Below are 11,782 nucleotides of genomic sequence, written 5' to 3' on the forward strand. Positions count from 1 at the left end.
CGATACGATAATACGACGGCGAATACGTTAGTAAAGGAAACCGCGATAAATAAATAAAAGCGGTATATCCGAAAGGACTACTACTACGTAAGGCAAGAGATAAAAGAGGGGCATATTAAGCTAAGATACGTACCATTAGCTAAAAACGCGGCTAATAGGCTTACGAAGCCTTTAAAGGCGAAGGAATACTAGAGGTTTATTAAGTTACTATATCTAAAGGACCCGTAATAGCCTTAAACGAAATAGGTAGGTAAATAGAGCGATAAGGGAGGAAAATACTACGGAATTAAGGCCTTACGTTATTTAAGAGCCTAACGATGTCCTTACCTAAGCTAAGAAGGCGTATAGGCGCGTAAGTACGCAATCGGTTACGTATAGCCATAGGGTAAGCCCTGCCCTAGCGAGGGCTAATCGGGAGATAAAAGGCACGTAAAAACGGCTCCAAAAGGCCACGTAGATAGCTGTAATTCCATTAACTGTTCACCCTTTCCTTAGATGGCCACAGTTAGACTTAAACCTATAGTTATTACTAGTTACAGCTCTATTCACTTGTTTCTTGCCATGCCTTTTCTCGCTATCTTCGTTGCCCTTCTCTTTCTAGTCCTTTCCCAGCTGCCGTTTTCAGCTGACCTATTAACTGATCAGCTGTTTACAGCTGCGATCTAGTTCGATCGGCACTGGGCCAGTTGTTGGCAGTTGGATTACCCTTTTCGTGCCTCCATTACAGCGTGCCCACGCTGCTCCTGTTCAATACATCTCATGTTACCTTGCTCTTTGACATTCCATTTCTGAGAAAGTCCACAAGCTGGTTATTCTCAGAACGAGTCCTGAACTGCGCCCCCGAAGGCCTTGGATCGCGGAAATATGGAGTCTCGAAGAAGGCAGGCCAGTAGCCTCCGTACTCCCAATCAATAATACCCTCGATCTTCAATGTTATAGGATCGACAATAATATTTGATTGTGATAAATCGCAATGACAGAACACCAGATCAGTCTCTGGCGTAGTGCTAATCGACCAAACCGTGTCCTTTGGAAAATATTGAGTTGCTCTTTGTGGAGGGCAGACAATTCCAGAAGGGCCGCCTATATGATTCGATTGAAGCTTTCGCAATATTTGAAGATAGGAGTCCACCTCTTTCATCACTACAGCTTGATCTTCAGATGGCAGTTTGCTCATTTGGACACCCGACAGGAGTCTTGTAACAAGTACAAAGGACCCGTCTTCTTCGTATGCTTCAAGGACGTCCGGTACGGGGATGTTCGTTGTTTGCCGAATAAACTGTAGGCAGGCAGCTTCGTTTCGAATCCGTTCGGGTCCCAAAGGCGGGACGTATGGTTTGTTCTGAATATCGAGCTGATATTCATCGGGCCGAAAGCTTCGTTTATAGAATCTGTCTGGGTAGATTCGAAACTCCCGCTCATGGTTCCTCCAGACTTCGATTTCTGGATGTGACATTGCGGGAAATTAGACACCGAAAGACGTGTGCGAATAAATAAATTTTGGGGTGGCAGAGGAGGAGGGCAGAAAGAGGAGAGAGCCCTACCAATCCCGCCTCATGCCCTCGGCAAGTTCAGTGCAGACAGCTCAATGCTGTGTGCAACAACCGCTAGTTTTATCTTTACAAAGCCCTCACAGTAGAGTTGGCGTATGTACCAGAGCCTTAATTCAGCTTAGTGGAAAAAAATTTTTTTTTCAAAGAATAAGTAGTTAGTTACTATAAAATTATAAAAAGAACAAAAAGAAAACACTTCTCAAAACCATTAGAATTTTTACGTCTAGTAATTAATTAACTAATAATATAATCTTGAAATAAGGTAATAGAAGAGAGACATTATCTCAAGTTTATAATAAACGTTTACCTTATTTATTTTTTTCTTTAAACATACTTTTATATTAAAAGTTTTTAAATTCTCTTTTATAATTTATATAGTAAAATAGATTATTACTTATACGGAGCTTATATAGTATACTTAAGCTGTTTTCTTTTACTATAATGAGTTAATTAACTAATTAATTACTTAAAAAAACAACTAAGAAAATAAAAACTTTCAATTTAAAAGATAATAAAAGTACATATATAAAAAGATAGAATTCTTAACTATATAAGTCTTCTAAAATAAAAATTAAATAATAGAAATCTAAATATAAAATATATATAAGTACTTATTGGAAAGCTATATAGCCTAATCTTATTATACTATAATAGTATAAAATGGAAAAATAAGAAAATGGTAACTATACTACTATATTTTCTTATTTTCTTACCCCTCAAAGCTCAAGTATAACAAGAAATACATAAAGTAAGTATTCTTATCTTTAAGCTTAAAATACCATTTTTAATTATATCAAATTATAAACTAATGACGCTTAACCGTTGCGTATCTATAGGTAGCAGTCGAGCAGTCTAGACTACCTAATTATTCGCCTACTAATTCTATGGCCTTACTTAGCGGCCCGCCGGCCCCGCCCACTGCTCGAACCCCGGGTTCCCGGGCTGTGGGGGCAAGCCGCCCTGTCCATGTCCCTGCTCTCGAAGAGGCTGTTGTGGTCGCCACGGGGCGCCCAACCAAGCCTGCTGCTGGGGTGGCGGCTGCTGCTGTCTTCGAGCATTCGCATCCTCCTCAGCCTGGCGGTGGGCCTGCTGCCGGCGTGCACGGTAATACATCAGGAAGAGGATGGCGCTAACCAGCCCAAGGATGATCAGGCTCTCAATCACACCGTCAAGGTCGTCCAGCGGGTCGTCGCCCAGCGCGTCTTCCCCGCCCGCGCCACCGGCGATCGTATCCTCGTAATACCCACTACCGTACTCGTCCTCGTAGAAAAGGTTATCCTCCTGTAAAAAGTTCGCGATCCACTCGCCCAGCGACCAATCCTTTCTGGGTGCTATTAATACCAACAGCGCGCACGTCAGCACACAGGTTTATTTTCGCGGGATGGATGTGTGTGATACAAAGAAAGCAGAGAAAGGCAATGGCTACTTACACGGTTCGTCCTGGATGGAATTTATCCGGCCATGGGTAAAGGTATTCCAGGCGCTTCGGACACGCAGCTTCAGCAGGCTCAGGGTAACCGGGAGGTACGCCTCCTCGTTAGTCTCCAGTGCTTGGTCGTAGTATCTCTTGGCGAGGTGGAAGTCTTGAGTCAGACCAACGCCGTTCTCGTGCATCCAGCCTAAGTTGTACAGAGCTTGGGCGCTCTGGAAGTATTCCGAGGCCCCCTGGTAGCATTGGGACGCCTTGTCGAGCGCCGAGTCAGTGCCGATGCCAGCTAGATAATAGTCTCCCATTTTCACGAGTGAGTCGATGTTGGACTGTATAGCGGATCTGGTCCAATATATTAAGGCCAGAGCAGAATTTTGAAGGAGACTGGGCCTTGGTGGTTGACGCCTGATCCACGACGGAACAGGGAGACGTGAGTGCGTCGGATCCAGCATGAAAGCGACATTGTTCTGTGCTTTCTCGTACCCTTGCTCTGCAGCTGTGAGATAGTCGAGCAAAGCTAACTCATAGTCTCCGTCTTCATAGGCTTGATTAGCTTCTGCCCAAGATGACACCAGAGGTTCGGCTCGTTCGGCGACATTCTTGTAGTATGCCATGGCCATACCGCAAGTCTTATCCCTCCCGACTCCGTGGTGCATCATTTCCGCTAGGTAGTATTGCGCTTCGATGTTCGCCCACCGAGCGGCCGCTTCGAAGTAAGAGTTTGCGATCTTCAGATCGTCCGGCGTCCCTTGGTCGAGGTGAAGAGCGCCAAGGGCGACGTGGGATAGGCTGAAATCCTGATCTGCCGACTTCTTGAACAACTCTGTAGCCATGGAGACATTTTTTGGCATGCCGAGGCCGTGTAGGTTCATGATGCCCAGGCCCCACTGGGATTGGGCATCGCCGAGCATGATACCTCGCTCAAACCATTTCTGCGCATTTTTGAAGTCCTGCTTAACGCCTTCACCGCGCAACCACATGCGGCCAATATAGCCAGCAGCCTTGCTGGCATACTTATCCAACCCAGGTTTGGGCTGGTCCACGGTGCGGCCATCTTTGGTGCGCCAATACATAGTCGCGACCGTGGCAAAATATCGTCGTGCCAGGTCAACGTTTCGATCCAGGCCCCTCTGTCCTTCGTAATAGAGCCTGCCGAGGTTAAAAGAAGCCTTAAAGTCACCTTTCTGGGACATCAAGTCGAGATATTCGATGACATCATCGATGGCGGCATAGGCATCCGAATTCGGGCTTGCTTTCAGGGCATTGATGCCGGAACTAACGACACTCGCTCCCTCTCCGTAGACACCGCCCACGTCGTCGGAAAGCCGACGTGCTTCTGGCACTATGGACATGCCACCCGGAGGTCCCGATCGGAACCAGGCCATAGCTTTATCAGCTACCCTCTTATAATATTTGTTCGCGGTCTCGCAGTTCTTAGGCACTCCCACACCGCTCAGATGGCGGGCGGCAACGGTCATTTCGGACCTTGTATGTCCCGCGTCGGCGGCAAAGGTATGGTATAAGAGCGCCTTTGCCTGATCGCGCTCTACCGCATCGCCAAGCCCGGTCGCATACATCAACCCCACCATATACTGCGCAGAACTATTACCGTACGAAGCGAGTCGGTAATAGTGATCGAATGCGACCTTGAAGTTTCTCGGATGCGAAAAGTTGCCAAAGAAGTTCAGCTGGGCGAGGAGGTAAATGGCGTCGGTGTTGTTCTGGTTGGCCGACTGCTGGAGCAGCTTGACGCCTTCGAGAAGAAAACCGCTGATGGCGGGGAGGACATGTTCCTGAGGAGGGGCGCTGGCTCGCAGGCTCGGCAACGCCTTCATGGCATACTGTACTATCACGCCCAAGATGCCTCCTTGCTTCTTCGCCTTCTTATGAAGCGGTATCCTGATCTTCTGGAAGTTCGCCATGGCCTCATTGACGAGCTCCCAGCCTACTTAGAGGTTAGAAGGAGATAAGCCGGAAAGGGCCGCACAACTACCGCTGCTTACCGCTTTGGTAGGGCGCCCATTGGTGATGTGCGCCTTGGACAATACCGGTTTCGACGGCCGAGTTCGTACTTGTGGTTCTCTCGCTATCGATCTCGGCGCCGACCGGTTGCGCCGCGCCGGATGCGACGGCGGCAACCCGCAGAAGCACTGATTCACATCCAGAGTTAGCGTGCACGGAGGTTAGGATTCGGATCTCGAGCCAGATCTGCAATGCGACACAGAAGTAAAACATACGGAGGACAGAGACGAAAGAAGGCCTCATGATAGGGATGGGATGATGTGCTAAGGGCAAGATGCCGGATGCCGTTGTGCTGTCATGATCCCCAGCAGAGGCGCGAGTATAAGGCACGAAGGCGACAGCACGGGGAAAATAGAGAGAAAGGCAACATAAGGCGGCAGACGGGAAGAATGGTGGTCTCTGGATAGACGGCGGCTTGTCGTGGCTTGCCGCAATCCGGGTGATGTCGAGGGCAGGAAGAGACGGCCAAGGTGTCCAGATCGACGTCAGGGTCCTGAAGGAGGGCGGTGTGGCACCTGATTGGCCACTGGCGGGTTTGGTACTTCAATGAGCGTATTAGGTAATACGGCATGTTGTACCTTAGGTACCTTACATCGTCACGGCGGTGCGCCGAAATCTGCCCGGTAGCCAGTCTTCGGCAAGCCCAAGTAACCGCTACATATTCGACATCGGTCCCGAATACTGGCACAGGCATATATTTGATTGACGTACCGTGTTAAGGTAGAGAGATTGATTGATTACGTGCCCAGGTAATTGCATACCCAGGTGCCTGGCTACTCAGTTGCACCCCAACGGAAAAAAAAAAGAGAGCAAAGCTATGTATCCCCTCGCCTGCGTAGACGGGTATAAGATCCCAGCGAGGGAGGAGGTGTACGTGCTCGACATCATCCCCTTACTACCAGGTCCGGCCACGATCTCGTCGGACCAGAAGCTCTTGCTATTCAATCCTACAACGCTCAAGTCGGGCCCGCTCCTCAACCTCTCCACTCGCCATGGCAACATCACCTGTGCCAAGGCCTTCGACGTTGGAGGCGCTACCGTGTGCACGGCCGGAGAGGACGGCGGCGTGTCGATGTGGGACTTGAGGCGGGATCCGCGCCATGCCGAGGTCGCTAGATTGTCAGGTTCGCTTGCCCAAGACCGTTGACGGCATCTTCGCACGACGGCTTTGTATTGCCAGGATTTTGTTCTAACCAGTTACATAGGTAATCAAGTCCCCGTGTTATCTCTTGCCTGCTCCAGCGCCGGGTTCTCCGTCGTAGCTGGCACCGAGCTGCAGGGCCACCAAGCCTCCATCTTGATATGGTGAGCGGATGATAGTCTATATCGCGTCCTCCTCACTTAGCTTATACGGAGATGCTTAGGGACGTTCGCGCAATGCCGACGCCGAAGCTTCGCTACCAGGACGTCCACAGTGACGACATCACAGAGGTCGGCTCAGATATCGTTATAAACAGGGAGACATGTCACTAATATCCCCTGATTAGCTGAATTTCCATCCTACCAGCCACGACATCCTCCTATCCGGATCGACAGATGGCCTCGTCAACATCTGCGACACGCGGATAGCCGACGAGGATGAAGTTGTGATTCAAACCTTTAACCACGATGCCTCGATCCACCACGCCGCATTTCTCAACGACACTGAGGTGTTCGCCGTGTCCCACGATGAAAAGCTGGCTCTCTACGACATGGCCGAAGGTGCCGAGAAGGGAGCGGCGACGACCGACTTTGGAGACATGAGAAAGGTCCTAGGCTGCCAGTATATTGCCAACATCTTCGTCAAGTCTAACGGTGCCGGCGCGGTGATCGGCGCGGGGACCCATGAGTAAGTCGAGACCAGCACTGAAACTTTGCCGTTACCTTGGCTAATAAGGACCGCCCGCAACGCAGTCAGCAAGCGTTCGAGATGGTCCACCTGACGAAGGGTCAGGGTTGGGACCTTGACCGGGATAACAGCGTAGGCCTGCCCGGGGCGCACTCGTCGGAGATCGTTCGAAGTTTCTGCTTCTACGATGAGGCGCAGGTGGTATTTAGCGCAGGCGAAGACGGACATGTCAAAGCCTGGAAACCCAATTCATAGCGAATACACCCACGCCCTTCCATACGCCGCCCCCGCCCATATGCCTCAGCCGTACTTGTCGTGCTTGTTCTTGGTCTTCAGGTCTAGTAGGTGCTCGTGGTAGTCGCCTTCTCGTCTTGCCTTCTTCAGAGTCTTGACCTCGTCTTCGTCTAGTCGCCTGCCTACGGCTTCCTCAAGCTCCCTGCGACTGATTTTCTCCCTGGCCTTCTCTTCCTTCGAAGCTTTTAGTTTAGGTTTGAAGCGTGCTTGCATGCGGATTCTCAAGGTCGTATTGAAACTGATCTCGGTGGCATCCCCGCGAACTTCGGGAATTCCATTCGCCCCAGTGCGCTCCTTGATGGTCAGGAATGTTTCCCGCTGAGATTGTATCTGAAAGGTTCCTGGGGTGTCGGCGGTCGGTATTAACGTCCACGATTCGAGATCCGAGATAGCTTCGGAAGTGGCGGTGAGAATGCCGTACTTATCGCAGCTCAGGTACCTGTATAGACGGCACGTCAGCGACAACAAAACTAACAAGCCCAAGGACAAGCGCTAGCACGCAGAAAGACGTACTTTCCGTAGCGGCCTTTGAACCGAAAGTTCTCTGTTCCGAATATCTTGTTCGCAACCCAGACCTGGCGAACGTCGTGTGGCTCGGCGCTAGCTGGGTTCGCGTCAACGATATTCACGATCGGGTCGGTAAAGACTTTTCCGTTAGCGTCGCAAGCTAGACATGTCGGGGTATCGGTAGGGAGGACGAGAATGACGGGTCCAGAGACATCCCCAGCCGCCTCGGCTGACACCCAACTGTCGTCGTTGTCGGCCTCCTCTGCCGTAGCTGCGACCGCGAGATCACTGGGACCTGCATGCTCAGCCGACGGCCCCGCTTCGGTTCGCTTTCTCTTCTTGGGTTTCTTATCGCCCTTGAATGACAGAGGCTTCACCATATTGCTGTTGCGGGATTGAATAGTGACTCCCGCCTGCGTACGTGTACGTCGACTACTACTAGACCGAGCAACAATCTCGCATAATGAGGTTGTCGTTATCAAACTTACTCCCGTGTCTCCACACTAAACAAATTACGGCAAGAGCTCTGATAAGGAAGACTATTCATTACTTACAACCTATCATCTCATTAGCTGCATATATTAAACCTAAATTTTTAATAAAATTAAGAATATATACATAGAGTTTATATTATACTCCTCTAAACTTATATTCTACTATAAACTATATATATATTTTTAATAAATATATTTTCTACTACTTTATAGTTACTTAGTTATTTAAGAGAATGAAATATAAAAAACTAAATATAAGCTATTAATTAATTTAAAAATCTAAGTTTTATAACTGCGAAAGAGAAAGCTCTTATATAGCTACTTTTATAAATATATAAAGAGCTTATCTTCCAAGCTTATAATAGGTTAACAAGCAAGCGTTGCAACAGTTATCAGTCAACAGGAGCTAACCAATGGGATGTTTAGAATCCACATACATCTAGATCTATACCAATCGGGGACACTAATTTCGTAACTCCACGTTACTTGGGTACCTAAGTACTTGAGTCTGCATTTGAATACAGGGTGTACGGCGCTCTCCGATCGAGGGGATTGCCGTTCCAGTCTTAGGTACCTACCTATAAGCCGATGCTTTCCCTCGAGAGAAGCTGGTAAAATACATTCATATAGAGGCCCCTTTCTAGGTGTCAGCTCGTTTCTGGACGACATCCTCAAAGTCCTATCGCTTCTTTTGATCATACACGCTGATTTACGATGGCTACAGCACAGCCCATCGTCGTGTCGTTAGCGGATCTCAGAAGTGGTACGGGCCTTCACATCGACTTTCGACCGAATTTTGCTGATACTTGTGCTCAGGGAACATCTCTTTCGAGACACTGCAGGATGCCTTCGGCCCAGATTCCTTAGGTATTCTCGTAGTCAAAGATGTGCCTGGCGAGTTCCCGCAGTTGAGACACCAGCTCCTATCCTATGCATCGTACATGGGTAACTTGTCAGAGGCGGACTTTGGTAGGTAGAGACGAACCTAGTATGAGCCGTGCTGGCCAATATTAATATGAGATCTAGATAAGTTCACCAATGAAGAGGCCAAGTACCTAGTAGGATGGTCAAAGGGCAGGGAGAAGCTCAAGGACGGGGGTGCCGACGAATATAAAGGATCCTTCTACGCCAACTGCGCATTCTACGTAGACCCATCCCTGGAGGCCGCGAAGCCGACGGCAAAATTCCCCCTCGAGAAGTTCCCAGAGTACTTGGCACCGAACTCGTGGCCGCCGAGAGAGATGTTGCCAGGCTTCCGGCCGACTATGGAGCGCATGTGTACGCTCATCATCGACACGGCGGTACTGGTAGCGCGAGCGTGCGACAGGTTCGCGGAGAAGGAAATCTCGGGTTACCCTCCGGGCTACCTAGAAGGCGTGGTCAAGTCCTCATCGACAACGAAAGCTAGGCTCCTCCACTATTATCCGATGCCGGAGGAGGTGATAGCAAAGAGTCTAGAGGGAGAGGACAACTGGTGCGCCGTACACAAGGACCACGGGTGCTTGACCGGCTTAACGTCAGCCATGTTCATCGACGAGCTCGGAACGGATGTCAAGGTACCCAATTTTGGAGAGAAGACTCCCCAGTTCCTGCCGACGTTGGAGGAACTCCCCAAATCTCCGGATGCTCAGGCCGGACTCTGGATTAACGACAGGAAGGGAGTGGCGGTCCAGGTGAAGATCCCCCGAGACTGTATCGCGTTCCAGACGGGTGAGACGCTGGAGAGGATCACGGGAGGAAAATTCAAGGCGGTGGAGCACTCGGTCAGGGGAGCGTACGCGAAAGGTGTAGCCCGCAATACGCTAGCGGTCTTTACGCAGCCAAACCTAGAGGACGAGGTGGACCTAGACCAGCATATTTCGTTCGGCGAGTTTGCTCGGGGCATCATAGCGAAGAATACAGTCTAGCGACCTTGGGAGGAGTCCTAGATTCATCGATCGTCGACCCTTGCTTGCCGCTTCATACAAACCTATATAGCCTATAGGTGCCTAACCTTTACGAAGTCCCTGCATATATATACCCGCGTAAGCCGGCAGACTTATGCATTTATATGACGGATATACTCGGGTAGGTATATGCATACCTACTGGTTTCATTAGTGACATCTCAACGGCCAAATGCCCGTCTATATACGACTGAAGTCAGCCAGTCAACGCACTTAACGCACTTACGGGAAGTAGAGATAGCTGGGGGATTCAGGTACCCTATAGAGGCACGCATCTACACCTTATGTGCCTAGGTACCTAAGGTACCTTAGGCAAGGGACAGATGACTCCCTTTTATGCAATAAATGGCGTCACTCGCTCTACCGATTCGCCATCCGCCGTCTTGGTGCATCTCCTCTTCTATCGTGACCTTGCCAAGAAATTCGACTACGTAGGCCCTACCTACCAGGACGGCTCCCCCACCATCGATGTCCGATGCGTCTTTCTCGGAGTTTCTCAGCCTGGCTATATAACCAAGGCCAAGCGGTCAGTCAAGGACGATCTCCTGTTCAATATCCCATTCAAATTCCCTCTTCGTTCCTCTACTCAGCACCTCTTCGTCGACTGGCGACCACCAAATCTGCAGCTATCATGGCCGTGCCTCCCAAATTCGCGGGTCAGAAGCTGCTTTTCGCTGTTCCCAGCTCACCAGCAGCTGGCGTACCCCCAGCGGTGCACACTCTAGAGCTGTATCTCGACTTCGTGTGCCCCTTCTCGGCGAAGCTGTTCAAGACCTTCTACCACTCCGTCATCCCGCTCATCAAGGCGAACCCCAAGTGGGCCGGCAACTTGCAGATCCTATTCCGCCAGCAGATCCAGCCGTGGCATCCGGCGTCGACCCTCGTACACGAGGCCGCCCTCGCCGTCCTGCGCCTCGCGCCCGCCCGGTACTGGGCCTTTAGCGACGCCCTGTTCCAGGCCCAGCTCGATTACTTTGATGAGTTCCTCGTTGACGAGTCCCGCAACCAGACCTACCGCCGCCTCGCCAAGCTCGCCGCGTCCGTCACCGGCGTCGACGAGGACCAGATCTACGGCCTTCTCGAGATCCCGCCCAAGGTGCGCGAGGGCAGCCATGCCAACGGCGGCAACAAGGTCACCGACGACCTCAAGGTCCAGATCAAGACGGCCCGCCTCGTCGGCGTGCACGTCAGTCCGACCGTCATCTTCGACGGCGTCGTCGCCAACGACATCAGCTCCTCTTGGACGACGGACCAGTGGAGCGAGTTCCTGACGAAGAACGTCGTGTAGGTGAATGTGACGGCGGTAGGAAAAGCATCGCCATCGGAAACGTCGGGGGCGTGCAGTCCACATGACCATGAGTTGAGAAGTTAATGAAAAGAAAATAAACTCCATCGAGATATTTTTAACTTCATAAGCAAGTGGTTACGGCTCATGAACGAATCTGCATAGCTATTTTTGGAGGGACTGCTGGAAGTCGAGGTTTTCTGTGAAGGCGTACCTCCTTAATTCTAGGTACCTCGTTTGAAGGACTTCTTCTCCCCAGGCGTCGAACGTCCCTATGGATACCTAGATATGTAGGTAGCATATAACATAGGTAGTTGACGATCTGCCTTTTGCTGGGTAGGTACTGCAATCCCATCGAGTAGGCACTAAAGCACCAAAGGTAAATATCTCGATTTTATGAGATACCTAGGCAGAAGGACGGTTTC

The 11,782-nt window shown here is 50.3% G+C and overlaps 6 protein-coding genes across 6 annotated transcripts; 3 read left to right on the forward strand and 3 right to left on the reverse strand.

Annotated features, from left to right (window-relative positions):
• Nucleotides 1-430: 430 nt before the first annotated feature.
• GGS23DRAFT_46822 (kinase-like domain-containing protein) lies at nucleotides 431-1,623 on the reverse strand. The gene has a single exon (XM_051514191.1). The coding sequence runs from the start codon at nucleotides 1,454-1,456 to the stop codon at nucleotides 758-760; it is 699 nt and encodes a 232-aa protein (XP_051371688.1). The 5' UTR covers nucleotides 1,457-1,623; the 3' UTR covers nucleotides 431-757.
• A 706-nt stretch (nucleotides 1,624-2,329) lies between these two features.
• On the reverse strand, nucleotides 2,330-5,474 carry GGS23DRAFT_567656 (HCP-like protein). Its single transcript, XM_051516353.1, has 4 exons — nucleotides 5,220-5,474; nucleotides 4,986-5,132; nucleotides 2,984-4,927; nucleotides 2,330-2,884 (listed from the first exon to the last, which is right to left on the reverse strand). The coding sequence occupies exons 1-4, from the start codon at nucleotides 5,245-5,247 to the stop codon at nucleotides 2,448-2,450; spliced, it is 2,556 nt and encodes an 851-aa protein (XP_051371689.1). The 5' UTR covers nucleotides 5,248-5,474; the 3' UTR covers nucleotides 2,330-2,447.
• Nucleotides 5,475-5,821: 347 nt separating this feature from the next.
• On the forward strand, nucleotides 5,822-7,087 carry GGS23DRAFT_605108 (WD40 repeat-like protein; the record flags this gene model as incomplete). Its single annotated transcript, XM_051519706.1, has 5 exons — nucleotides 5,822-6,128; nucleotides 6,210-6,309; nucleotides 6,369-6,435; nucleotides 6,492-6,832; nucleotides 6,898-7,087. The coding sequence occupies 5 exons, from the start codon at nucleotides 5,822-5,824 to the stop codon at nucleotides 7,085-7,087; spliced, it is 1,005 nt and encodes a 334-aa protein (XP_051371690.1).
• GGS23DRAFT_46892 (actin-crosslinking protein) lies at nucleotides 6,985-8,133 on the reverse strand. Its single transcript, XM_051514199.1, has 2 exons — nucleotides 7,640-8,133; nucleotides 6,985-7,565 (listed from the first exon to the last, which is right to left on the reverse strand). The coding sequence occupies exons 1-2, from the start codon at nucleotides 8,011-8,013 to the stop codon at nucleotides 7,133-7,135; spliced, it is 807 nt and encodes a 268-aa protein (XP_051371691.1). The 5' UTR covers nucleotides 8,014-8,133; the 3' UTR covers nucleotides 6,985-7,132.
• A 349-nt stretch (nucleotides 8,134-8,482) lies between these two features.
• On the forward strand, nucleotides 8,483-10,215 carry GGS23DRAFT_46972 (Clavaminate synthase-like protein). Its single transcript, XM_051514208.1, has 3 exons — nucleotides 8,483-8,890; nucleotides 8,944-9,096; nucleotides 9,154-10,215. Exons 1-3 carry the CDS (start codon nucleotides 8,842-8,844, stop codon nucleotides 10,032-10,034), a joined length of 1,083 nt encoding a protein of 360 aa, XP_051371692.1. The 5' UTR covers nucleotides 8,483-8,841; the 3' UTR covers nucleotides 10,035-10,215.
• A 488-nt stretch (nucleotides 10,216-10,703) lies between these two features.
• On the forward strand, nucleotides 10,704-11,360 carry GGS23DRAFT_605111 (uncharacterized protein; the record flags this gene model as incomplete). Its single annotated transcript, XM_051519707.1, has 1 exon — nucleotides 10,704-11,360. One exon carries the CDS (start codon nucleotides 10,704-10,706, stop codon nucleotides 11,358-11,360), a length of 657 nt encoding a protein of 218 aa, XP_051371693.1.
• Between the last annotated feature and the right edge of the window lie 422 nt (nucleotides 11,361-11,782).

Source organism: Durotheca rogersii (assembly GCF_024521655.1).
Source record: "Durotheca rogersii strain YMJ 92031201 chromosome Unknown GGS23scaffold_10, whole genome shotgun sequence".
In the NCBI taxonomy this organism is placed as follows: domain Eukaryota; kingdom Fungi; phylum Ascomycota; class Sordariomycetes; order Xylariales; family Xylariaceae; genus Durotheca; species Durotheca rogersii.